Here is a 27,415-nt window from a genome sequence, read left to right on the forward strand (position 1 = left end):
CTTAAAATAAAAAATAAAAAATCTAACATGGATTTTTGCAATGAAACCTTTTTGCACTTAATCCTTGTTCTCAATCATTGTTTAAATATTCGCATAAAGAGGAAGCACATCAACTCTCTTCAACTAGGTACTTGAATTGAAAAGCACGTGGAAGTGTGGTTCTAGAGCATGGGCCTTTTATAAATGGATCTTTTTCATGAGACATTCTCCTCAAATAGGAACTTGAACTTACGTTCGCATCATAAAGGAAATCTTGCCATTAGGTATTTGGATTGAGAATCTGTTATGGCTCACTCTAATCCTTCTTGAAACACATCCAAAAAGATATTACTTGGTGAACCGCAACTGTCGTAAGGATCCTTTCAATGGTCAATCGTGTAACCCTCGAGGTCTCCAAGCTCTATAACGCTTTGAGAAGCAATTTCATCGCGTCTTTCGCAAGTGTTGTCACTTTGTCGTGTTGTACCACGGGTCCTTGTCCCTCTCTCTCACCTCACTTCACTTACACACACTAGCATGCATGCATTAGGGAGAGAGATTAGTAAGAGGATTAGCAAGAGCAAGACTCAATTGCATAATGGGAGAGTATGTTGTATTATGAGAGAAATTCATTTATATGCATGGCTATAAGTGTTCACACTTAAAGTATGGTCGGTCGAGCACTTTAGGCTTATAAGAGGTCTAATACTATTACAATGATTACTCTCATAATATATCCATGAAGTACCTTACTTAGACTTCATCCTAACTTGTTATCACATGTTCTTGAAGCGAGAATTGTCATCAATACTCCGTCACACCATTATGGACGCTCGTCCAAGTTGTAGCTTTTGGACACTATTGTTTCATATCTTGAATGTATGTTCTTTTGGTGTATCTACCGTGACTCCTTGATGTAAGATAATGGTGGTAGTTCCTGTTAATCTTAGAATTAGATTAATATCCCTCCCTTCTTGATGACGTTTGTGTTTGCGTGATCGCGTTGAAGACCTTTGTGTGAGGAGAATGAACAAGATTTGTTGATGGCTTTGATGTTGAATGACGTTCAGTGGTCTTTGTTCCTTCGGAGGAAATAAGAAGAGCTAGTTAATAAATGAAAAGGATAGTGGTTTATTGAGAATTTTTAATGGGATGGGGGGTGGGGTTTTTTTACGAATGATTGTATTTTTACATTTCTGTCTTTTTTTTTTGGGCTCAATTTGTTTTTGCAATCATCGGCAAGGTTACATGTGTTTTTTATTAGTGGGGATACTAAGAGATGTTCATATTGGGAGAGAAGAGAAGAATCCGAAGGAACGTAGACTTAGTTATCAAAACGAGATGGTGATTCTCAGTTCTCATTTGATTCATTGAAGCGACATTCATCCTTTGAAGTAATTGGCTTGTGATGATGTCCCTTTGTGTGGCAGGATTCTTGTCAAATGTTGTTGAGTAGGACTTGATCCTGTCTTCTTATATCCATGTGCTTTTTATGTTTTTATATTTATTTAAGTCCTCTTAGAAGTAGATTTTCATGATGTACAAGAATTGAGTCATAGACTCTTATTGAATTGCTCTGGTGTTGAAGTAGTCACTTGTTGGTGAGGATTGAAAGAATTACGTCGGCTTGCGAGGCTAATATAGAGATCTTCACTAGGGATTGAAAATCATTGAGTTGTGAAGATTATGACGTCGTTTGGAGAGGTTTGTAATTTGAAGGAAAATTTCAGGCGATGGGTTGTATCATTGACCAAGCTTTCGTCCACCATGCCTCTCCCATCCAGAGATGTACTTGAAAGTTGTCGATGGTGAGGCTTTGGTGCAAATGTTCTCCAGTGCATGAGTATGGATATGTACTCATGGAGCAGATGCTACATTAATTGAGTTAAAAGAATAGTAAGCAATAAGCTTAACAATTATATAGTGGCTATTGCTTGCGTGAGATGGCTTAATTCGTGATGGGACTTAAATCGTGAAAGTACAGGTTCTTAAGCCGTGAGATGGAACTCTGTGAATTGTAATTTTGTGAGATGGAATTTTAAAAATTTACAGGTGGTTCTTATTATTATTATTATTATTATTTTTATGGATCATTTAGGTTATGATTTACAAGCAACAGCTTCTTGTGCACTCATTTCTCACTTTCAAAAGGGTAACAAGAGTATTGTTATTTTGTTCTTGATGTGCTCCTAAGTCTCGATATTGTATCTTGAATTTGTTGCAGAAATGATATCGAGGTAGTAAGGAAGACTGTTGATTGTTTGCTTGAACAGACAAGCACTTGTGTTGGTGCTGAATGCGCGAGTGGTTGAGTGATTTGCTTGGGTCTCCATTCTTGTCAAACTTTAGGTGAAGTTGGGATTAAAGTCGTCGTCGATGAGGTTTCCTTCACAATGTTCGAATTTGACAATCATATGATGGAATTACCATCATAGTATCCTTGTTGAAGTACATGCATAGGCATCCATCTTTGACGAACACTGTAATTTGGTGTGACTGATGTGCTTGGTGTTGAGGCATTCTTCTTTGTGCAAACTTAGGGGACTTTGTGATACATTTAGGGGCCCAAGCTTTGGTATTTCTTTGGTAGTACCCTTGTGCTTGCAGCAGTGCTTTTGGTACCCGAACTTGTTGCATTGGTGGAGTTCTTTGAGGAACTCGCATAAGCTTTTGTGGACAGTGTTGTGGAATACTCTTCTCCTTTCTTGGCCTCTGATTGCTGCGTTGAGGAAGAGTTTTTGAGTGTCAAGGCACCCAAATTTGATTGGCACCTTCATAGTAGCATTGAGCTACAAGTAACTGCATCTCCATCTACATTTTGATACTATTAAGATATCTTGATTGTGGTTGTCGTGGCGGAGTTTTCTTTTGGGTTGATGTGGAAGGTGTTGGGCTCTCCTTGACTTTGGTTGTGGTGCCGAGGCTGTAGGTTTGACTCATTGGTATTTTGATGATGAGGTTAGAGTCTCTTGTGTAGTGGCTGTCGATGGACGAGACCTTTGAGCATGTGGTTGTCTCCTTTGATGAGGTTTGTCGATGAAGATGCATAAGCTTCGGGGTCTTTCCTTTGAGGTCCTTGTTAGAGATAGATGGTTTGGCTGTGGGAACTTCTTTAGGAATAGATGTTGATTGCGAGGTCTTGGCATCGAATTTCATAGGTGAGGATGGGGTTGAAGGAGTTGATGCTTTATCGGGGTCGATCGTTGATGCAGATGATATGTCATTGTGTAGAGGGGCTTTTGTGAAAGAGGATTGTATCCTTTTGCGTTCAGCATCATAGATATCCATTAAAGTTGGATTCTCTTCCTTGCAGTATGGTATTGTTAACTTTTTGTCGTTGACCATCATGATGACTCTATCGCTAGCAAAGCACAGTGGTGCTTGGGCAACAACAGTTCATTTATGTCCCAAGATTAAATCTGCTTCCAACACATACTCAACCATAAAAAACTTTCAAGTAAAGGGGTTTAGTTGCAATATACATTGTATGTTCAAAGTATCCCAAACATGGCATGTTCAAGTCTTGTGTAAAGTTCATTCTTCCAAGATGGGCCATGAGTGTTGGTTGACTTAACGAATCCCATAGCTCTAGGGTTATGGGATTGTGTTCTCGTGTTGGATAAAGCTGTGCTTGAGTTGTGATTATATTTAAAATTTTTCATCTCACCAAAATCTTAGAGATATTTTTAGTAAGATATGTTGGAAGTTCCAGCTCTTGCAAGGTTTCTTTTTCCCGTAATAGCAATTATACATTGTCTGCGCAGGAGTGTTCAAGGTGGCTGTTTGCATGGATTTATCTAGTGAATACAATGATTCACTTATCCAAGTTCCACCAAGGACGATATCATACTCAAGGGAATCTGGGGTAACATGAAATGTAAATTAAAGGAACCTGAAACTTCAATGTTTTGTTCATTGGCTCCTCTTGCAAGACTATTGCTTATAAGGATGAGTTTAGGTTGTCCCAATGACACCCAAGTGTCTATTGTCACAATGTTATGGCTAGCGTGAGGGTTAATCAATGCGCGTGTGCGCTTAACATCACTGCCTGTAGGAAAATCCAACCATACCATGATAGAATCTTCCAAAGGAACCATGGATGTTTCAGTTATTGACTTGGTTTCAAATCTCTTTTTTGTTTCATATTTCTATTCACTTTCATCCTCATTTTGGCTCTCAGCTTTTTTAAGAGTATTCAATGCATACACTGGCACACTTGGTCCTCTGACAATTCTTAATGAGGGCTGTTTGGAAACTTGTGAATCTTGACAGTCCTGTTTTATGTAGTTTGTTATGTCCTTGTATAACTCAAGTTGAATCAGTAAAGGTGCAAGTGTCGATGTGATGCTAACTTTATTATGAGAGAAGAGCATTTCACCAAATGAGGTTTTGAGAGACTGTTTTAATCTTGTAAGGGAATTATCAAATTCTCTTACGTGATTTCTCAAGCCTATAGTTCGTACAGTCGGTTTTAAATGACACTTGTGTAGAGAGTACGTTTTCCTCTTGAAAGGAAAAGCGGTACTCATCTAGGCTTTTTATCTTGGTTGCTGTTTTATATTTGGCATTATGAGGCTTAATCACAATCGGTGACCCTGTAAGACATTCAACCAAGCTAAGCATGCTCTCTTAAGTTTGCTTTTTGCGTTCTGCATATGTCATGTTATCATTATTATTCATTTGGGATGGTTGGGTGGGTTCTAGTTTCTTGATTGGTCTATGCGGTGCACTAAGTGAAGAGTAAGAACTTGTTTCATCCTCACTTAGTGATGTACAAAAACTTGTTTCATTCTCTGACTTTCTGTGGTTTGTCAGTTTTTCATTATGTTTACCCATGTGATGAGATCGAATTTTCTTTTGGGTTTTTGTATCCTATGTCGGACGTATGGGTGTCGAGGTTTGTGTTGTGGTCTTTGAGGTAGATACTTCTACATCATGTGTAGCTTTTGGCTCTCGTGTTTATGTTCCTTTTTGGGTTTATGTCCTTTATAGACTCTTTTTTTGTCTTTTAATTCGACCTTGGTTTCGATAATTTATTGTTCTTTGTTTTTCTTAGTCTTTGGGTTCTGTTTTAAAGCATGTTCTTCTATCCATGTTGAGCTATTGTCTTTTGTGTTTCTTTTGACTGTTTCTCGTGTCTTGGCTTGTAAGCGTGTAAGTAGATTCAAGGGTACCGTGGTCAATTATCCATTTTGCAAAGTTAAGATGTTAAGAGTTGTATTTTGTGAGACAAGTTACATTGAAGCAACTCGTCTGGGAAATCTTGGAACATGTGATCAATGCCACATCGTTCACACACATTGGCTCTAGTGGCTATGGGCATAAAAGTATTCCAAATTGTGTAGTCTGCCATCTTGTAAGGTCCACGACGATAATAGAAACACTGAAATGTTCGATTAACTGCTTTTTCCTGTGAGCAGTTTCTACCCTATGGATTGTTTCTGTTTGGTGTCTGCATGGGAGGTGGAGATTTTAAGTCCATTTGGATGAAGCGGGACACTTTTTAGTATCATGGTCAAAGGTTTTATAATATATGCAGTATAGAAGAACAAGTGCCTTGTATGCACAATGAGGATTGAGATGGTCGTATAGTGAATTGCATTCAAGACAAGGCATTTTTCTTCTCACTTTTAGAGACATCAAGGATGTCTGGTTTTGAAGGTTTTTATCCTCTCTTAGAGATGTTGGCTGTAAGGTATCAAGCAAGGTTGCATAAAATCCTGGGAATGTCAATTCCCAGATCGATCTTTCTTTTGCCATTGCTTTACTTGGTTTAGATGAGAAACACCTCGTAGCATGATCATCTTCTAGCATGTTGTCATCTAAACGCATTACTTCTTTACAACATTGATCGAATGTTTTCGGATTGGATACAATGATTAAGTTGTGTAAGTTGTTATTGTTCAAGCCCATTATGAAACATCTCTTCAATTGAACATCGTTTAATTTTTTCCATGACTCACAACTTGAGTCCAAGAGTTTTATCCTAAGGATAAAATCTTTAATGGATTCATTTGGTTTACGCTCAATTGAATACAGTTTCGTTACTACACTCCACCAATCACCTTGTTTGGAAAAGCCATGTATAAAGGCTGATTTGAAAGTTTTGAAGTTGGTCTTGATCGCCCACATCAATGCGATGAACCATCGACTAGGTTTTCCCAGTTCAACGCATGTACCTTAGTGGGGCAGTTGGGATTTCCAAAGGCTTTACACCTATGTTCAAACATTTGAATGAATTGAACAGGGTCTGTTGTTCCGTCGTATTTACCCATAATTTTGAAAATCACTGAGGTCGTATGTAAGTGCTCTTGTTTGAAGAGACTCAGTGAGTCCTTGGGCCACTCCCCTTCCTAGACTAGTCAGTATGTCCAAGGTGTAGGCATTCAGGAATGGGTTGGTACTTATAGGATTTTCAAGAATGTTAGGCAAGGGACCAAAGCCCGGTGGAATTGAAGTGACAGGGAGTGTAAAACTTGATGACACGCTTGTTATAGGCGTGGCCATGTCAGAGTGCCTAAATGCTCCTTAATGAGTAATCACATTTTTTTTTTTGCTTTTCATACTTTTCCATAGCCCGTTACAGCCTCAAGAGGCTTGGTATACTCTTCGTTGGATCAAACGGGTATTCGTTTGTCCTAATTAGCTTAGACGCTACACGTGCATGAGATATTTTTTTTGAAAAAAGCGTATGCTAGGAACTTCCCAGATGGAAGAGGAGGTCCTAAAACTTATTTTCCATCACCGTCTAAAGACGAAAAAAATTTCAAGAATTTTTTCCCTGTTTTGCAGCACGTTTTTGAGGGTGTTCCAAAAAGAATTTTGAAAAAGTCTGTATGAGGAAGTTATAGTATTTTTGGAGTGCTACAACTTTGTTTTCCTAAGTCGTCTGTGATTTTGTCGTTTTAGATCCTCAAAAAGTAGTCCGAATATGGCTCATCATCATTTTTGCGCTAAATTTTATGATTTTTCTTATTTTTTGGGCTATTTTTTGTCTCGATTTTTGGGTTAAATTTGGAGGTTGCTGGTCGGAGACCAAAATGGTCGATTTTAACTTCGGACGACCAATTCCAAAGTCAAAGAGCTTGATGTCAGCTTTTCGACGAGTCCTAGAGCTCCATTGTGACTAACAAGCTCAAGGGGACACCCAAAGCAAGTGATTTTGAACTCATAAAGGAATTTAGTCATGGACCTTGCATATCAACATTTCTTGTGGCTTGAGATTCAACCCATTTTGTGCAATAGTCCGTAGGTAGTCGCTATCATGTATTGAGATTGGGTGTGTCAGGTAGTTGGACTAATGGGTTCCATAAAATCAATGTCCCATTTCTCAAATGGTTGTAATAAAGGACATGACAGGATAAAGGGGCATCTTGTCCATTGAACTTCATCACATTGTTTGACGTATTTAGCGGCATCTCTAAACAAGGTTGGGAACCATAAGCCTATCAAAAGGATCTTTCGAGTGCAGTGATATCTTTGCAAAGTGTCGGTATGTAAATCCAGAGTGGGCTTGCTCCAAAATAGAGATGTATTCATCCTCATGGACACCGCGTCTCATGATTCCATCATTTTCTTGTTTGTAAAGTTATCCTACGCAATCAATTGATAGGGGGAAGCTTTCTTGATGAGGCATCTTGCCTAATCCTTATTGATCGGCACTTCGGTGGGTAGGCCATTAGCTAAGAAGTGTGCAACTGCATCTCCCCATTCAGGAATCAAGCATAGTTGGAATAGGGAGGAATCTCGTAGGTCATCATCAATACCACTAGCGTAGCTCTTCATTTAGAATGCGTAACATATGGTTGGCTAATACATTTTGGGAGCCCTCACGTACCATTTTTATGATAAAATCAGACTATAGTAGAATGAGGAGCCATCTGGTGATTCTGCCCATGGTGCAAGGTTTATTCACTAGATAAAGAAGAGCTTGATGGTCTATGAAGAAAACAAATTTGGTCACCAAAAGGTAATGACGAAACTTTTTAACTATCTAGTTTAATTGGTGGTTGGCAAAGCTAACAGGGAAATTCCTGTCGTGTTCTTTAGGTGGAGCTAGCGCATAGCCAATTGCAAAGGTAGAGGTGTCTATGTGGACATGGAATATGATCTCCCAATTAGAGGATATCAAAATGGGAGCGCTTGTTACCAATTCCTTTTTGAAGGTATCATATGCTTGTTGGCACTCCTTCATTTAAAAATCACCAAGAATCCATAAAGGAGACGTGCTATGTTGGCATACATAAAGGTGAAATGCCAGTAATACCCTACATGTTGTTCCATGAATCGTTGGACTCCCTTGAAGTTGGTAGGGGGTGGCAGCTCAAGAATGAGTCGCTTCATGGTATCATCTGTGGAGATACTATGTTATGAGATAATGTGTCCTAGGATTACTCCATGCTAAACCCAAAATTGGCATTTCAAAGGGTTAAAAGAGATTTGGTAGATCTGGCATCTCTCTAGCACTTTTCTTAAACACCACAAATGTGCTTTCCATTTAGGATTGACATAAAGGTAATCTATAAAGACTTTAAGGAATTTCCACAGAAGGTCCTTGGGGCGTTGGTCAAACCAAATGGCATGACTCGATATGCACATGTGCCCCATTTGGTGGAAAAATCCATTTTATGTTGATCTTTTGGGTCGATCGATTGTAGGCAAAATACTCGTCAAGCAAGCTTTAAGCTTCCTTTCCTGTGAACCGTTCGAGCACATGTTCTATGAAGGGCAATGGATAGTGGTCTTATATTGTGGTAGCATTGAATGTTTTGAGGTCCATGCACACTCACTTTACTGTTCTTTTTGGGAACTATCACAATGGCTAAGACCCATTCGGTGTGCTCTATCTCGTAGATGAATCTGACATCTATGAGCTAATTGATTTCTTCCTAGACCACCTTGGAGTACTTGGGATTCATAGGGTATGCTCTCTATTTCACTGGCCTTGCTCCCTCTACCATGGGGATGGTGTGTTTAACCACTTTAGGAGGTGCACCCTTCATATCCATATGTTTCTAGGTGAAGCAATCTTTAAATTCTGTGAGGAGTCAGTAAGGTTTTTCTCTTCTTCCACACAGAGGTCTTCCTCGATGTAGATCGGTGTACACCCAAGGTCACCACAAAGCATCACATAAACACATGATAATGGAAAATGCAAAGAGGAGAGTATTTCCACAAAGGACCACTTAGTATATTGATCACTAAGCAAGTACACAGAGCATGGGCATTACACTCTCCACTTAGCTATTTACTTAGCTCTAAAGTGTAAGTAGTATACCCTGTTTATTTAGGCTCAAGAGAAGGAGGCGCCTAGGGTCCATGAATCTCTCCACCTCGCTTAGATTTCTCACCAAACACCTAAAAGGTGATGCCTCAATCATAGGAAAGTATCTACTATACCTACACTTAGTTACTCTAGTAGATGAGCCTTCTAACAACAAGACACTCTAAGGTATCACTAAGACATCTTATTATCTAAGTGCTGGCATATGTTTCTCTAATGGTGTGAGTTTGCTTTTGTGATAATCATTTCCATTGTTTGATTCAATAATTAAGCTCACACCATGTATTTTAACATGGTATCAAAGCTCCTTTCCATGGGAGTGTAATCCTTCATCTGTTGATAGGATACATCTTTGTGATTGTGGGTGTATGTGTGATTTACTTACAAGCATTCTCTATTATCATTAAGTGGTATTCTTTGTGAGAAACCTATTGTTGCATTTTTTACATTTGGGGTTGATTCATCACTTCATTGGGTGGCACATTGGAGTGAAGAAGAAGGTGTCAAATCTATCCATACGTGTGTGCAAGTCTTTATGTGAGCACAACATTCTATGTGAATCTGCTTTATGACCAAACCCTAATCATTACCTTAATTATTACTCTCATTCTCTTGGTGAGTGAAACATTGAGAGATTAAGAAGGGAGGAATCATATCTTAGTGGGACACACCATTGTGGGTGTGAATAAGCATTAGAAGAAGGGAACCTCTATTTGAAAGAAACCTTGTGTGAGAGCATAGTGTTGGTGGTGCTTGCATTGTGAGAAGAGAGTTGATTGCATCAATATTGAATCATTGAAGCTGAGTATAGAGACCTTATTCAAATCCATCATCAACTTCAAATGGTATCCCCCATTGATGGTTGAAAGAATCAACACAAGAAGGTACTAAATTTATTTATCTATGTGCAAAACATAGTTAAAAAAAGGCACTAATTGGAGGCTTCAATCACACTTGAGTGATTGTGAATTGCACTTATTGTATTGGGGCTTTAGCAACCCACCTCAGGGCATCAATCTTTGTGCCTTGAACTTGCAGAAAGCGTATGAAACCAGGTGGCTACAATCAAAAGACCAGGCAGGGGGCACAGAGCTCCTGTGTTGTTGAGAAGAGAAGGAAATTTGGAGGCCTTCAATCACCTCACATTGTAGCAAAGCATAAGCATTCCATAGAGTCTTGTGTAGTGCTATTTGTGGCAAGTCAACTCAGTAGGAAATCGGCCTATGATTGGCAGCCTTGAGTGTATACTATTGCAATTCTAGCAACAAGGTCAGAAAAAGCTCTCTATAGAGAACCAAGTGTCATCACCGATCAAATCAACCTCTAATCAATGGTTAATCAAGAAAATTGATTGCATAGTACTTTGGCGCAACTCTAGGTGATTCATTTGCAGCAAACTGGAGAGACGTTTTTCTTTGACTCAAAAAGATATATGCATCGTGCGTTAGACTTAAGATATTGTACGCTTGATATATCAATCATGTGGAATAGAGTGGTTGAAATGCTTTGGTGTGATATATATGAGGAAACTAATGTTTTGAAATGGTGGCAAGTACTGTCCTGTTTTTCAATATTTCTGTAGCATTGGATGTGTGTATGATCTATCATTGGTAAGCGTTTTCACATAAACTAGGAGTGTGTAGTAAACTAGGACTGTGTAGTAAACTAAGACTGTGCAAAAACTAGGACTCTACAGTAAACTAGGACTGTGCAAAAACTAGGACAAGCGGAAGTACAAATGGAAGTCTCACGTAATATTTATAACGTAAGCGACAATGGACTTTGCCTTTGAATTTGCCAATGGATGATATTGAAGACTCATAAAGCCAATGAGGTTTGCAAGTAGCCTCACATCGATAAAAAGCGCAGTTTTGCATAAAGTAATAACCAAGGAGTAAACCAAAAATAACTACTGCTGCATTGACACATGTATTGAACTCATCTAATACAAAATCTTTATAACCAAAAGATTTAGCATTCCATGGAAGTGTAGCCTTTCAAGAAGTGTACAACTTATCTCGAAATGTAATTTTGTACCAACTATAAAATCCCAAAATAAGACTTATCTTCACTATTGTGGAGACATACAATGTCATATATCATAAAATGGCATAAGCCTTCCATTGACTAAGTTCGCAAATCTAGTGCCCAAAAAACTAACATAGCAAACTAAGAAGGTCACGATGCTAAGGGCATATGCTCGTCCAATACATGGCTGAGCCACGAACTGAACTCATCCTTCAACTTCATGACATATCCATGGTCGAACCACTTCTTTGATAGCTACACAAGAAAAAAAGCAATGTTAGAGTTTAGAACACCAAAATCACATTAAGCACATACATAGCAAGAGATTTCGTGAGGAAGTTTTTTAATAAGCATGTGCATACCCAATGCTTTGGAGGTGTATCTATAAGGCTCCCATCAATTAGTTTCTTGATAAATGCCATTACATAAAATCCGCAATCAATTCCGTTTGGTTGTTTTGGCACCTACAATGTTTATCTACATATGTCTCAATTGATCCAAAAAATGCCATATGTCATGCTATATAAAGGACACAATATTGAAAGATAAAATTAATTTTCACATACCTCTATACACTTCAACTCAAACCCAGTGGATGGGCATGCAAGAGACTCTTGTAATGGTCCATGTGTGCAACTTGAAGAAATTGACTCAAGAACTCTAATAATATATAGATGTAAAATGTTAGTTAGCATTTACCCAAGCATTATGGATTCATGAACTTCAAAGTAAAGCTCTTGTCTTACCGTTGCACAATGGAAACATACTCGCCCGAATTCCTTACATGCAGTGAGTCTAGGTGCAGGAGAATATTTTTTCTCGATGACAAGCCTCTCACCTTCATGATGTGGTAATTATAGACCATAAAAAGAGTCCAATGGTGCCTGAAAAACATGAAGTTGTAAGTGCTTTGTCTACTAATGACAAAAACAAGAACACATGCATCAATATGAGTAAACTATTGACTTTACCTATGTACTAGAGGTAGAAACAAGAACATATGCTTGCTCATATCAATATGTCCAAAGAAATTTTGCAATGAAGTATTGCTCGTTGGATGCCGTGAAGCCACATATTCATACCACAAACTATCCACGAATGAAACCTTCTCCAGAGCATCTACAGGTAGGGTTTTTTCCATGGGTTGTTGCAAGATCAGGGTATCCAGTTTTATCCAGTTTATGCTGGACTGGGACAATGCTTGGAGAGCAAATTTTGGGGGGCAAGGTACTTAAAATGAGATCAAGCAAATAATAGAAAATACGCTTGCCCTTAAATTAATCCAATATAATTTAAATTAATATAAATTAGTCTAATTAATCAAAATTAATCAAAAATATGATGAAATGATAAACAAATGATCTTTTCATACTTAGAGTGATCCAATTTATTTTTCTATAGATGCACCATTATAAGTACCATAGTCCCTATAGGTTTTAGATGATTCACATCAAAAATGTAATTTTACTAATTAGATTATTGATATTTGCAGGCCTTCTGATAGTTTGGAAGAATTTTGAAAAAGAGATCATTAAAAATCCAACCATTGGATTTGCAATTTTTACTAACCACCACATTCTACTAATTTCTCACTATCTACCCACTCTTTTGATCTACAAGATTGAGGATTTTAAGTGGTAGCTATTGTGGGTACAAAAAGTGGCATATATTATAACACTTTTAAGACCTTGAAATATTTAAAGAAAATAGACAGATATCTTAAAATTTTCTCAAAAAATCAAGTTAAGCTCCATATTATGTGAAGATCTAAGGTACAAAGTGGGAATCTCATATGACTTTATATGTAAAAGATATTAGCATTTTATGGAATCAGTTCAAATTTGGGACAGGGTGTATACATTGACTTTGTACCTAAGAAAATGAGGACTTTTGACTATCTAATGCTTAATCAAATTATGCAACTATATTACCAACTTTGAATATGATGTTCCAACAAAAGAACTTGAAACGAAATTCCTTCATTTACTAGGAGAGATTAGCTACTAAAGGTAAACAAATGCCTGTTTTTTTTACTGTTTACAAGGTGCCTGAGTGGACAAAACTGGGCACCCTGATCTTGCAACCACCCCCATCCACCTACAAAATCAACATGCTTTAAGCATCTTTGAGCTGCAAATCCAAAAGCTATATTTCAGAATTAAAAAATTTACCGACATGGCAAATAGGTTAAGCACACGAGTAGACGCTTCCACATGCATGATTGACTTGGCTAGTTGCACATCCACCTCGGCAATGAATCCCCAACGTGTAGAGTGTAAGTGAATAGTCTCTCCGTGTTGAAGTCTACATAACCAAAAAATCAATCCTTGCGTAGATTGAAACCATGCATATGTTAAGATAATTCAATATTCAAGCCATAGAGTTAAATAAAGTATACCTTTCATAGACCGCACTTAGATCTTTTACCTTGCCCAAGACATTGTGCGTCTTAATCTCACTAGTGGATATTGTTATTATTACATTTGAAGGCTTACTCTCACTCGGAGAGCTAATATCAACATAAGATGCATTTACATTGCAAGCCATCCCCTTCAAGTTCAAACAAACAAGACTTGACATAAGGAGCCAAGGTATGTAAAATAAAGCCTACTCTTAAATTGTGTACAAAGAGACATCTTCCACCCCTTACCTTCTTCCGTTTCTTACCTTTTTTAGAGAGCACTACATGAGCCTCCTTGTTGACAATTTTCTCCTAAAGTGAGGAAACAAGAAACAATGCATATTTATGTATATTAGTGTAAGGAAAACAAGAAATAAAGTAGTACAAAGGTTGAAGAGTAGTATATTCATACCATTGTAAGGGAGGCTTTTCCCTCGAATTCCACATTTCTCATCGATATTTTTGTTTCCATGTGAGGAGCCTTCACTATCATGGATTTGAACATTTTTCTTTGATCGAGTCTTTTGAATTGGAAGATTACAAAGTTTCATGGTAAATACAATTTAAGGTTAGTACCATGTTTACAAAGAAGCCCTCTCACCAACTAGTATATCAGAAGCCCTCTGACTAACTAGTACATCCATCTCTTACCTTCAAAGGAGAAAAAACAACACACTTTTGCCTCTTCTTCACTTGAGATGGAGCCACATGCTCATGGTTTGCCTCATTAATGATTTCCTTCAAGAGGGAGGAAAATGGGTTGAGTGGCATGTTATGAAAGTAAAGAAAACAAACAACAAACAAGCTAAAAATATCAAAAATTCATTTCTTGCATACCAAAGGAAGAGACTCTTTTCGATTTTCATCCTTGTCGCTTGTCAATATGTCCTCATTGAGGTTTTCCATCCGTTGAGAAGCCACTTCACCATCATCATTGTCACAATTATCACTTTCTTTTTTGCGTCGCTACGAGATGCAAAATGAGAGCTTAAGAATATTCATCATATATATATATTTTACCATTAAGGTTAATAGGACAAGAGAAAATCTCACATGTTTGGAATATCCCTCTTTAATGCGCCGTTCAATCCCTTGAATGCGTTTCTCCTTGTTCGCCATGTATTGTTCCATGCCCTTGGCAACAAATCCCTCGATAAATGCTTCCTTTTGCATGTTATAGGCTCTCTTGGACAAGTTGGATGGAGCTTTCTTTTCCCAAGCATCTTCGGCCAAAAGTCTTTGTTTCTTTTCATTGTTTTTCATGTTGATTTGAAATTTACGTTGTGCATCTAGAAACCTTGTCTTTGATTGCTTTGCACCACTCTTTGAAGCTCCTTGCATTCCACCACCCAAGGGGCGTCCTATCTTTAGAAGTGGGATATCCACCTCTAAGCCATGGTCGACTTTCAAGTGGCGAATCATATGAATTCTCTTACAATAGTTTGTGTTCCATCTAGGACACGTATCTGAGACTCGACATTGCCGAGCAAGTTTCCCAGAAGGAAGAATAATCTCCTCATAAGGAGGGTTTGCAAGTGCCATCTAATAGCAATGAGTATCAAAGGACCATCAATATAAAGAAGTGACATACACAAATTGGTACCACATACTTTTAGCAAAAAGAAAGACTACAAGAACTACTATATCATGACTTGCTTTCATTGAAGTTAAATGAACCAAAGGTACATTAGTAAACAATGTATAAACTAGGGTTTGGATAAACTATGCATATCTAGTGCACAAGGGTTAAACTAGGTTGAAGCTTTAAGTGTGTCATGTATGCATGATTACATATGGCAACAAGACATTAATCATGGCAATAAGTGAACCCAAGCATGGCTATAAAGCATGCATGCAATAAGCACCATCGATAAACTAAGGCTAATTTTCAAACTGGGTCTGTGTAGTAAACTAGGGATAAACTAGGTCTGTGTAGTAAACTAGGCAAAAGCTTTAAGTGTGTCATGCATGCATGAACACACATTACTGCATGCATTAAGCATAGCAACAAGAACCCTAGCAAGCATGACAATTATTTGTATTCCCTGGCAAAAGCTTTAAGTGTGTCATGCATGCATGAACACATATTACTGCATGCATTAAGCATAGCTGCATTAAGCATAGCAACAAGAACCTTGCTTAGCAAGCATGACAATTATTTGTATTCCCTGGAACACAACAAATGATGATACTCTCCATTATGTCTCCAAACAAATTAAAAAAAAGGTCAAGGAAGACCGCAAGAAGAAGACACCGTGGGATTTTGGCGTTTGAAGGATCGTTGACGGACTTCTGACGGAGGACGTGCAGGTCACGGAGATCGCCGCCGGTGGGAAACGTCGTCGGTGGACGGACTTCTATGACGGAGGACGTGTAGGTCACGGAGATCACCGCCGGTGGGAGGGTGGTCCAACGTCGTCGGTCCTCGTGGGCAGGAACGGGTGGAGGCGAGCCAGTCCGTCGTTCCGCCAAATCCCTCAAACGGGAGCACCGCCAAATCCCACGTCTCCAAATCGTACGTCCGCCAAATCCCTCACCAGCTAGGTTTTAGCGGTGTTATCCGACGACCAAGTTTCACGCGCTCATCTCAGCCGTCGATCCTCGATCCCCAGTTTAGTTTCGCTTGTCCTAGTTTACTTTTTTGCGCTTGTGATGCCGACGGCCGAGATCCGCGCGCTCATCTCAGCCGTCGATCCCACTTGAGGTGCCTCTTAAAGGCACCGTGTGATATAGAGACGAGGGGCTGCGAGGCTGAATATTGACTCTCCTGAGCAGGAACCCAGACTCCATGCGTGTTTCTCTAGATTGTAGGAGCCCATCTGCGCAGCTACGAGGTCGACAAGTGTACTGTGTAGCCCTTAGTTTGTCGCAGGAGACGTCATGATCGGCATTAGGTACCTGATCACAGCAGAGACCATTACTTACGATCGTGATCAGAAACCATAAATTACGATTGGGACTTGAGCCTCCGGTCGACACAATTAATGAAATTCAAACCATCCGAAATTTAGCTTCAGTAGTAATACCTTAGCGTAGATCGAGTGGACGCAGAAGCTTGGCGTCGTGGACAAGGTGACGTTCTGCACGTCGAGTTGGAGTTTTGTCTTGCAGGACGGAAAGAAGCTCCGGCCAGAACCCCTCTTCTTGGGGCAGTTGAGGGAAATGAAGACGTCAGTGCTGCTCCAGAACCGCACCGTCAGATTCGACGGGAACGGCAACGTGCGACCTCCCATGCAGTACTGCTGGCGCTGCCGTTCCCATCGTCGCCGCCGTTGGTGTCTGATGGCCCCCTTCTCTCAGCTGCAGCCTCCAGCTCCGCCTTCGTCTTGGCCAGCTGCTGCAGTTTCTCGTTCAAGTATTGCAAGTACTCTATCACGTAGCTCACTATAGTGCACCTGTCCGACTACATGCGCGCAACCCACAAAGCGTTTACTAGAAAACACGAATTACTCGAGCAGGGGTATCAAAATTAATGGAAATTTGGTTGCTTAGTAGTGTCATGAAGCATGTAAACACTTGCAGAGCGAGCACGTCCTGCTTATAGATTTTAAACTTGAGAAGCTTGCACGTGCATAACACTTCAGTAGTTGTTAAAAAGCTTTTAAGCATGAGAACCTTACACGTGCATAACACTCGACTAATTGTCAAACAGCTCGTGTTTAAAAGAATTCAAGCTACGTAAGCACGTGCACGATGAATCATATCCTGCCACTAAACATCATAAGAGGAGGAGAGAGAGAACGACTTGAACATATTCATTTACCTTGAAGTTTGTCATGGGAAGCAGAGACCTCAGCGTTAAGAACAAGCTGGCCATGCCTTGTCGTCTCTGTCTCTCAGAGCGTATGTGAGCTTCTCTGTAAGAGAGCGTTCCTTTCCTCATGGGCGGCGCAGTGTGAAGGCCAGGAATGGAGCGGTGGCGCGCTGTTGGAGGCCGAGGGGGCAGCTCAGGCAGCAATTTCAGCTCACTGTCATCCTTGTTAGGAGCGCCATGGTGGATAGCTTGTGGCTTAAAAGGGAGAAAGGGTTCCAAGGCTTCCAAGTTGGGCGACAACACCACATCATGAAGGGGAATCTCGCACGAGGGGGATGAATACTGAGCTTCTAGAAGGAAATTATTGTCAGGACCCTCAAGAGCGTGTGTTGTGCAGGGCTGGTCCAACAGCAGCATGTCTAAGGTGGTGGGGTCAAAGATGTTGCGCTCTTGTGCATCAGCCATGCGTTGCATCAAAGCCACAGAGGTCAACTGTGCAAACCAGATACCTTTAAAGAGAGAGCAGGAAAGGGCATTTGCAGTTTGCACTGATTCAGGATTGTTTACATAACAAAAACAAGCTTAATTAGAGGTTGGAATAATTGCTACCATGGTGCACTAACTTCTTAGAATGGCCTGCCCGAGGGCTTTGCCTCTGGGCTTTCTGATCTATTCCACCCGGTCATTGACCTCGAAAAACTCGTCATTTAAATGCCCCCTTGAAAAATAGCATTCTAGCATTTCATAAAGTTCCTACCTACCCTTATAATTATGGACTCGAAACAACTGAAAATGAAAGTTCGGCGGCGTTTAATTGTCACCACTAAAATACAAATAAGTACTACTTTCCAACTGCTTTTTCAACCTTGAAATCATTTGCTCTTGAAGTTTAATAGTCTCATGAATGTGTCAATGCTCAAAGAATTCATTTTCCTAACCAATAAAAAAAGGCTTTACCAGTAGCCGGGAAAGAGTATTAAAAATAGAGCCCATGCAACCACATTCATCAAAACTTTAGAAATCGGACGAACAGAGAGCCGTTGAAAGCGCAGGTTTCTGGCGATGGTGTTGTGCTGCGCGTGAGCTCCTCCTCTCTTGCCCCTCTGCAGCTGCTGCCCTGCCCAGAGGCTTGAAGCCCTCTGTGTGATTCCTTCCCTACTTTCCACAGCCCCCCCTCAGGTGCATGGGCACCGAATGGAGGGGAGCTCCTACTCTTCTCAGAGAACAGGGTTCCAGTACTGGGAGCAAGTCATCTCAGCTTGCCAAGTTCCCTCAAGCTGACTTTCAGCAGTTCCTACATTGGCCCTCGGCCATGGATGGCAACAGAGAAACCATGCTGAAGTATGAGCAGGTTTTAGAAGACTTCATGGACACCAAGAAACAGCTGGAAGATTCCAGAGCCCGAGTGGAAGAGCTAAATCTGATGTTGCTGCAGAAACAAGTCGAAGAAGAGGCTCAAAACAACAAGCAAGCTCCAGCTAAGGTAATGGACACTTCAGGTAAACCCTCATCCACTATTCCGGTGGTTTGTCTTCCTCTTGAACTGGTTCATTCGTTGGAAACCGATTACACAGCCTGTTGTTTAGTTGGGATGATGTTTGGGCCAAGACCTCCAGTAGATTTTCTTAGGGGGTGGGTTAAAGATAACTGGATTTCCATTGGTATTGAAGTAGAGATCATCCAAGCCCTCCCAAATGGATACTACCTCTTTCTTTTCAAGGACCCAAATATGGCCCTTAAGGTCCTAGGATCAGGGCAATGGATGTACAAGAACATCCCATTCTGTTTTTTCAGTTGGACCAAGAACTTTAACCCTCAAGGTCCTAAACCCTCAGCTTGCCCGGTGTGGGTAGAGCTTCCTAACCTGCCCTTCTACCTGTACCCTTGGCTAAAGAAAATTGTCTCCCCTATAGGGAAAGTGCTAGGCATGAGACCCAAGAATGATTACAACCCAGCATGGCATCCTCAGGTCCTTGTGGAAGTAGATCTAGATAGGCCCCTTATTGATGAGATTGAAATCAATTGCGGTGAGTACAACATCCAGCAAAGCATTCTTTACAAGCACCTACCCAATGCATGCTTCCATTGTGGAAAGCAAGGACATGTGATCAGAGAGTGTCCTTCAAAATACCCCAATTTGAGTGCCACTAGTGCCCCTATTCTTCCCCTAGCCATCAACCAAGCTCAGCCTCTACTGGAATGAATAAGAATACGACGGTGCCTTCTCCCCTTGTTCCCTCTACCTCAAAAGAAAAGGGAGAAAAGTTTACAGTGCCCAATAGGAAGAAGACCTTTAGACAGAATAGGGCGGGAAACCAGAGGGCATTTGCCAACTCCTTTGCCTTATTAGACAGCTTATCTGACTCGGATGACTCGGTTGGCTCCCAAGAGATCAGTCATTCCACGCCGTTGGATAGATCTAGAATTCTGGCCGAAACTAATCAAATGGACCATGATCAAGTGCTCCTGCCCCATGCAATGACGGCTGGCCCATTGGGAGATGAGCAAGACAGGGGTGAACAGTCTCTGTCTGATACAGAAAATGGCTTGCCCAAAGATATGGAGATAGTCAAGGAATTGAAAAGAATGCATGCACAGGTGGGTTCCACCACACCTCAAGCTACATCCAAAGTGGGACTTCAAAAGGTCAACTCCTAGAAAAAGAGCAAATGAGATGCACCACTTTGAATGTCAAGGGGTTGACCGACCTTTCCAATGTCCAACTAGTGAAACAATGGCTAAGGAAACAAGGAAGATTTGACTTTATAGCTCTAACGGAAGTCAAAGTTAGCGGGGATGAGCTTGAAAAAAGGTTGCTCAACATCTCTAAAGAGCACATCTGGATCTACACAGCCCACTGTCAGGGATCTGGAGGAGTGGCTGTAGGGATGCATGTGGACCATCAGAATGATCTGAAAGACGTGAGGATTCATACGTTTGATCGATGAGCTGCATTTGAAATGACATCCTTCTCCTTCATTGGGATTTATGCTGGAGGTCCTCAGATGAGTAGAATCAGAACTTGGGGTACACTGAGAAGCATCCCTGATCCTATCATTCTAATGGGAGACTTCAATATGGTAGAATCCAAAAATGACAGATTAAGAGGACTGGGACAAGTCATCAAAGGGGCAGAGCTCTTAGCTTGGCAGCGCACCGCGGATCACTTTGAGCTATGTGACATGGGGAATAGGGGAGACTTCATGTGGCAGAACTATGCCCATGGGGAGTTGACCACGAAAGCAAGATTGGATAGACGATACATTAGCAAAACCCTCGGTAACACCTACATCCAGGGATTTCACTGACATAAACGAGAACATGTGAACATGTTAATAACACAAAAAATCTTGTGATCACATGTTATATTATATTCACAAAGCTTTCACAAGGGCCTAAAAATTTTATATTTTTCGGGCATAAAAAATCTTCTTAGGTGGCCACTGACCTGCTATTATGTGAAGATGGTAACATGAGAACATGTGAATAGCTTATTCCCATGTGTAGCCAAGCTTTTAAGGGGTTCCCAAATGGCAAGTGACCTGTTATTTTGTGAACGGTAACATGAGAACATGTGAATAACTTGTTCACATGTGTTATTATCACAAAAAATCTTGTGATCACGTGAATATTAAATCCCTGCCTACATCAGATGTGAATGTAGAACTGACATCTCTACTTGCCTCTCTGATCACTACCCCATGATTTTAGTGCTGGTGGACAACCATGATAAAAAGGTTTCTAATCAATGGTTCCACACGGATCCTGCCTTGTTCAAAATGCCTATTATTCATGAGCAAGTCAAAAGAATCTAGATTGATTTCTTCAGCTGTGGCATTACTTCGGCGAGGGCTTGGAGTCTGGCCATCAAATCTACCCAAGCTCTTTTGATCTGCATTAGGAAAGAGGTAACGAGAATCAGAAAAAACAGAAGGGATCTGCTATACCTAAAACTTAAAGAACTGGAAACTGCAGTCAATAAGGAAGATGCGGCTATTCAAGAAGCCGTTCTTGGTACTAGGGCTGAAATTAGGAGAGAAGAGGAGGTAACCCAGAAGCAGGCCCTTCTTTTCTTTAGAGATTGGTGGGCTGGGAAAGCTGACCTTCCCACTCCTGAGATGTTCAAAATGCTAAAAGTCAAACAATGTAAGGACGCAATCCCTACATTGCAAGCCCTACATTGTATGGTCCCAACCATCTGGACATCGCCTCGGAGGAAGGGAAAAGATCAAGAATCTTCCAGTACTTTAACAATATATTTAGTAAAGGGGGAGAGGTGACCAATGACCAACTCAAATGCATAGCTCTCATAGGGCAGGCCAGGAAGCCAACCATACCTGACACACTTGCTAAAGAGCTAGAAAACAATATCTCCAAGGAAGAGATTGGCAAGGCCATAGACTGCCTAAAGATAAGGAGAAGCCCGGGGATTGATGGCATGCCCGCTGAATTCTACAAGACATTCAAGGATCTCTTGCTGTCTCCCTTACTGGCGGTGTGGTAGGAGGCTGTTTCTTTTGGGGCCTTGCCTCGCCGGATCAATGAAGGGTGGATAAAACTTATCCATAAGAAAGGGGAGAAGAATGACTTGAGCAATTGGAGACCGATTACCATGTTAAACTGTGCCTAAAAAATATTTGCCAAGGCCCTTGCGCTGAGACTATCCAGTCATTTAAAGAATTGGATCAGACGGGAGCAGAAGGGATTCATCAAAGGAAGGTACATTCTGGATGCCATTATCACCTTGTGGAAGGGTATGAAGTATGCAGAAGAATCTCAACAGGACTACATCTTCTTCAAAATTGACTTTGACAAGGCCTATGATAGGCTCGGTTGGCATTATGTTCTAGAATCCCTTAAACACATGGATGCAGGTCAGCACTTCAACCAGATGGTGAGTACTCTTTTTGGGAATGCCACGGTTAGGGTGAACGTCAATGGGGTACTCTTTGATGCATTCTCCCTGACCAAATCTATCAAACAAGGCTGCCCTCTAGCACCCCTCCTCTATGCTATTGCTACAGATGGTCTGAACTGGCTGATTAAAGACAAGATGGACCGAGGGGAAATGAATGGTATCTCTCAGCCCAACAATAAACAGATATGCACCCAAATGTTTGCTGATGATACTAATGCCATGGTTGCCAATACTGAGATAAGCATTAAGTGCTTTTGGGAGTCCTTGGACATCTACTGCAGGGCTTCTGGTTCAGTCATTAACCATAAAAAAACAGGTATCATGTCCCTTATTGACAAGCCTCCTGATTGGCTGATTCAAGCTGGCTGCCAAGTCTTGGAAGAGGGAGTAATTTTCAGATTATTTGGCATTCCCATGGGATTCAAGATCACCCTGAAGCAAAGATGGAGGTGGGTGCTAAACAAGGTGGAAGAGAAACTCACCAGATGGCAAAAAATGCATTTAAACTTGGGGGATAGAAAGATGGTAATTAACCACTTGAGTATCCCTTCTATCATCTACTTTCTTAGCTGCTGGAGACCGCCTGACTCTGATCTTCAGTAGTTCATAAGGTTATGCAGGAACTATCTATGGGGAGGGGACCCCTAGATTAGGAAAATCCCTAAAGTCAGGTGGGAATGGTGCTGTTTGGAAACAGGTAAAGGGGGCCTTGGAATCAAAGACGTGTCTAATCTGGCTAATAGAATGGCTGCCAAGTGGGTGCTGAGAAGCTTTCTCTACCCCTCTGAAGACTGGGCCTGGTTGATCACCAGAAAGCTGGAACAATTCCAGCTTAAACAATTCCTCAAGTGGAAGAAGCTCCCCTTGCAGTTAATGGGCCTAAACATGGCATTCAGTGCAACAAACACATACCTTTCATAGGTGTGAAGCATCCTATGTAATAAAAGTGTGGGTACACAATTGTATAGGTTTTAAAATGGTCTAGTAATAAAAGCAGGTTTAGTTTATCTTCATTCTCACTTTTTGTTTTAGCCATAACTTTACTGCCTTCTCGCTTAGCTTATGCCAAAGCTTTGTTTCATTTTTGGTGCCCAGCTTTCGTAAGCTTAGGCGTTTCCGGTTCTCGAAAGATGAATTATTCTCCTATTTGAACATGTAGGCCAATAATGACTCATGCATCTGTGCACAAACCCCCATTCGATGCAACTCTTATGGGATGATTACCATTGTATCCTGAACCACCTCTTGGTGAACTTTTATCTTTAGAACCACGATTTTAATTTGCATTTGTGTGAGAGAATATATATATATATATATATATATAGAGGGCCCTTTTTTAGTCAAAATTTTACTATGAAATTTTGAACACCACATGGATATGGAGCTTCATTTTGAAATATTTACACCTCAAATAACGAAAAGTTATTAGGACTAAAGTCCCATAATGTAACTTCTTGTAGGTTGAGGAAAATGAAGTACTAACTTAAACCTACATTTCTCATTTTCTTATATGTGGTAGTCTAAATATAACTCACTTGTTATTGTATTTTATAGCATGTATCCCATTGTTTATTCAAGGCTATTTCATTCCTTGGATAGATGATATTATTTATCAATTAGGAGCACTTAATTGATAATCTTGAATTACGCCTTCACTTCATGTTTTTTAACATACATATTATTACTGAAAATATTTATAATATTATCAATTATTACAGTTATGTTTTTTCCAAAGAGATTGATCCTTTGAATTTTATCATAGATGAAAGAAGATATCATAATGTTTTTTCACCTTATGGAAATGAATTAGCTAAAGGCTTCTTTGATATATACGTGTGTGTGCTCATGTACCTCAAGGATGAAATGTCACTTATAGGTGTCATGAGTAGATGGATGTTCTTCTTTGAGAGATTTATGAAGTTGGTTAAAAACTTTTTTTCATCAAAAGACATGACCAGAGGGCTCTATGGGCAGAGGATTGGCTTATTGAACAAACATTGTTTTACATAACCGAGTACATGGTGAGATCATGGATCCTACTGCACCAATATTATGGACCAAGACTAATTTAATAAAATCACGGGGTGCTATCTAGAAAATGCATGGAGGTAAATCTATTGTACGACTCAATATGAGATTCACCAACAAATAAACACCTTTGTGTTATACAATATGCAATGCATGGCAAAGTGGGTTGAATTGTTTTTAAGGAGGAAAAGAGCAGGAGAATCCTTGCAAGTAAGAGAATGTGGCATCCCATCTTAACTACAAGCATGCCTAATGTACTTGATTGGGTTTGAGAGACTTTGGATAGGGTGGTGAGAGACAATGGATAGGGCGGTGAGAAACGATGGTTTCTTGGATAGGGTGGTGAGAGACAATGGTTTCTAGGATAGGGTGGTGAGAGCAAGGGGACGATGGTTTCTTGTGATAAATTTGAGATAGGGGTTTTCAGGGATTGAATGAGTGGTAAACAATGGGCAACAGATAGGGGTGAAGCATTAAGCTAAACAACCACTCTCAAGAAACCGTCCAGGCCCATTTCTCAACTCGGGAGAAAAACAAGGTAGGCATGATAAGAAAACGAGGTCCATTTCGTAATTTCATATTAAAAAAAACATATCTTAATTTCAAAGATTACGGATAAGGCTTTATGCATAATAGCTTCTATGCAAAATGCTTTTATGGATGATTCTATTCATGCCAATTTGGAAAGCAAACAAAGCATGTATTTCCACATGACAGAAATGTGAGCAGAAATGCACTAGATGTTGTGCATTCAGATGTATGGGGTCCTACGAATACCATGTCTATGGGAGGCTGTAGGTATTATGTGATAACATTTATTGATGACCACACAAGGAAAGTGTGGGTATACTTCATGAAGGAGAAGAGTGAGGTGTTCACTCATTTTCAAAATTTTAGAGTTATGGTTGAAAAGCAAACAAGGAAACATGTAAAGTGCCTAAGGTCAAATGGATGGGGAGAGTACTTCTCCAATGAGTTCTCTGAATTTTTGCAGAAGAATGGTATTCAGAGAGAGTTTGCAAATACACTCCGCAGCAAAATAGAGTTGCTGAGTGAAAAAACAGGCACATTGCTGAGATTGCACGAGTATTGATGGTGGGAGAGAAGAATATGCCGCATACCTATTGGGCTGAGGCTGTTTCTACAGCAGTTTACATCTCATGAACAGGACTCCAACTGCAACCATACATGATGTGACTCCAGAGGAGAGGTTTACTGGCAAAAAACCTGATTTGTCTCATCTGAAAGTCTTTGGATGCATTGCATATGTGCATGTGCCAGATGAGCTCAGAACTAGGTTGGATCCAAAAGCTGAAAAATGTGTGTTTATTGGGTATTCCCTTGAGCAAAAGGGATACATGTGTTATAACCCTGCTACACATGAGTTGAGGGTAAGCAGGGATGTTGTTTTTGATGCGATGAGCAGCTGGTATGCTGCTAGAAAAGAAGCAATTGGGGCTGATGTGAGTGGAAATGTGGTTGCACACAATGCAAGTCAGCAATCATAGTCTTTGAGTGGACCAGGAGAGTCCTCATAGTCCTCATCTAGTGGTTCAGTTGATAGACCATGGAGTGGAAGGCTGCATCATAATACCAGTCCTACAAATGTGATTAGTACATTACATAAAGGCAAAGAGAAAGTGGTTGAGCCCCTTAGTATGCCTGACATTTCTGCAGGGCATTCTTATGTTAATGGAGAGTCTAGTGGCTCAGAGATGAGCCTTGATGAGGATCTTGGGATACCAGCTAGAACACCTGGTGTAAAGAAGGCTATGGAAGCTATGAATGCAAAACTGCAAAGATCTGGGAGAGTGAAGAATCCTGTGCAAAGGTTTACCTATGATGGTTATGTGGCACATCATTCTGCATACATGGCAAAACTTGTGCAGGTTATAGAGCCCACATGCATTGATGAGGCTATTGGAAATGTGTGTTGGGAGGAGAAAGCTTTGGATGAGAAGATGGATGCACTATATGGAAATGAGACTTGGGATTTAGTGAAGGCAAGAAAGCCATTAGATGCAAGTGGGTGTACAAAGTAAAACATAACAGTGATGGAAGCATAAGCAGGTACAAGGCTAGATTGGTAGCCAAAGGATATGTGCAGACATACGGCATTGATTATGAGGAAACTTTCAGCCAAGTTGCCAAGATGGCAACAGTTGCCAAGATGGCAACAGTGAGAGTTGTGATAGCAGTGGTTGCGTCAAAGCAATGGTCTTTACATCAGATGGATGTAAAGAATGCATTCTTGCATGGGGATTTGCAGGAAGAGGTGTATATGTTGCAGCCACCTGGTTATGAGGATATGAGTCACCTCGAGCATGTTGTATGGCTTAAAACAAGCACCAAGAGCATGTTCTGACAAGATTTTTGAATATCTTGTCACTATTGGCTTTCATGTAGCCAATGCAGATTTCTTGCTATATGTGAGACACAGTGATAGAGGAGTTGTGCTTGTTGTCATCTATATAGATGACCTGATCATTACGGGGGACCATGATGTAGAGATCTTTGATATAAAGATCTTGCTTAGATAGAAGTTTGAGATGAAAGATCTTGGAGAGCTCAGATATTTGTTGGGCATTGAGGTGAATAGGTCACCACATGGTATTGGATTACTCTACTACAGAGACAATATGGCTTAGACATGTTGTCCAAGTATGGTATGACAGGCTGTAGGCCTATCCCAGTGCCATTGGATCAGAATGGCAAGTTAAGTGTAGATTCAGGAGAGATTTTGGAGGATCCTACTATGTATAGGCCTGCACATAGTAAGAAGCTTGATCTACATGATGATCACCAGGCCAGATTTGAGCTATGCTATTGGGTTGGTGAGTCAGTTTATGCAGGTTCCTTGGAAGTCGCATTTGGATGCATTGAGACACATACTGAGGTATGTGAGGTCTAGTTTGCATTGTGGACTATTTTATGAAGCTAGGACAGAGATATGTGTACATGGGTACATGGACTATTTTATGAAACTGGGACAGAGATATGTGTACATGGGTACACAGATGCTGA

At 40.5% G+C, this 27,415-nt stretch overlaps 1 protein-coding gene across 1 annotated transcript; it reads right to left on the reverse strand.

Annotated features, from left to right (window-relative positions):
- Nucleotides 1-11,440: 11,440 nt before the first annotated feature.
- LOC147610278 (ubiquitin-like-specific protease 1D) lies at nt 11,441-12,431 on the reverse strand. The gene is made up of 5 exons (XM_086786545.1): nt 12,262-12,431; nt 12,037-12,174; nt 11,857-11,950; nt 11,653-11,754; nt 11,441-11,545 (listed from the first exon to the last, which is right to left on the reverse strand). Exons 1-5 carry the CDS (start codon nt 12,429-12,431, stop codon nt 11,441-11,443), a joined length of 609 nt encoding a protein of 202 aa, XP_086642671.1.
- Between the last annotated feature and the right edge of the window lie 14,984 nt (nt 12,432-27,415).

Source organism: Cibotium barometz, chromosome 49 (genome assembly GCF_041138505.1).
Source record: "Cibotium barometz isolate CiBa-2024 chromosome 49, ASM4113850v1, whole genome shotgun sequence".
Taxonomy (NCBI): domain Eukaryota; kingdom Viridiplantae; phylum Streptophyta; class Polypodiopsida; order Cyatheales; family Cibotiaceae; genus Cibotium; species Cibotium barometz.

Bases quoted from the DNA above. Each gene is read 5' to 3' on its own strand.
- LOC147610278 (XM_086786545.1), bottom strand. From the start codon at position 12,431: ATGGAAAAAACCCTACCTGTAGATGCTCTGGAGAAGGTTTCATTCGTG. The intron at 11,951-12,036 runs GTAAGACAAGAG...ATATATTATTAG, and splicing joins TATGTTTCCATTGTGCAACG to AGTTCTTGAGTCAATTTCTT. The intron at 11,546-11,652 runs GTATGCACATGC...TTTCTTGTGTAG, and splicing joins ATACACCTCCAAAGCATTGG to CTATCAAAGAAGTGGTTCGA.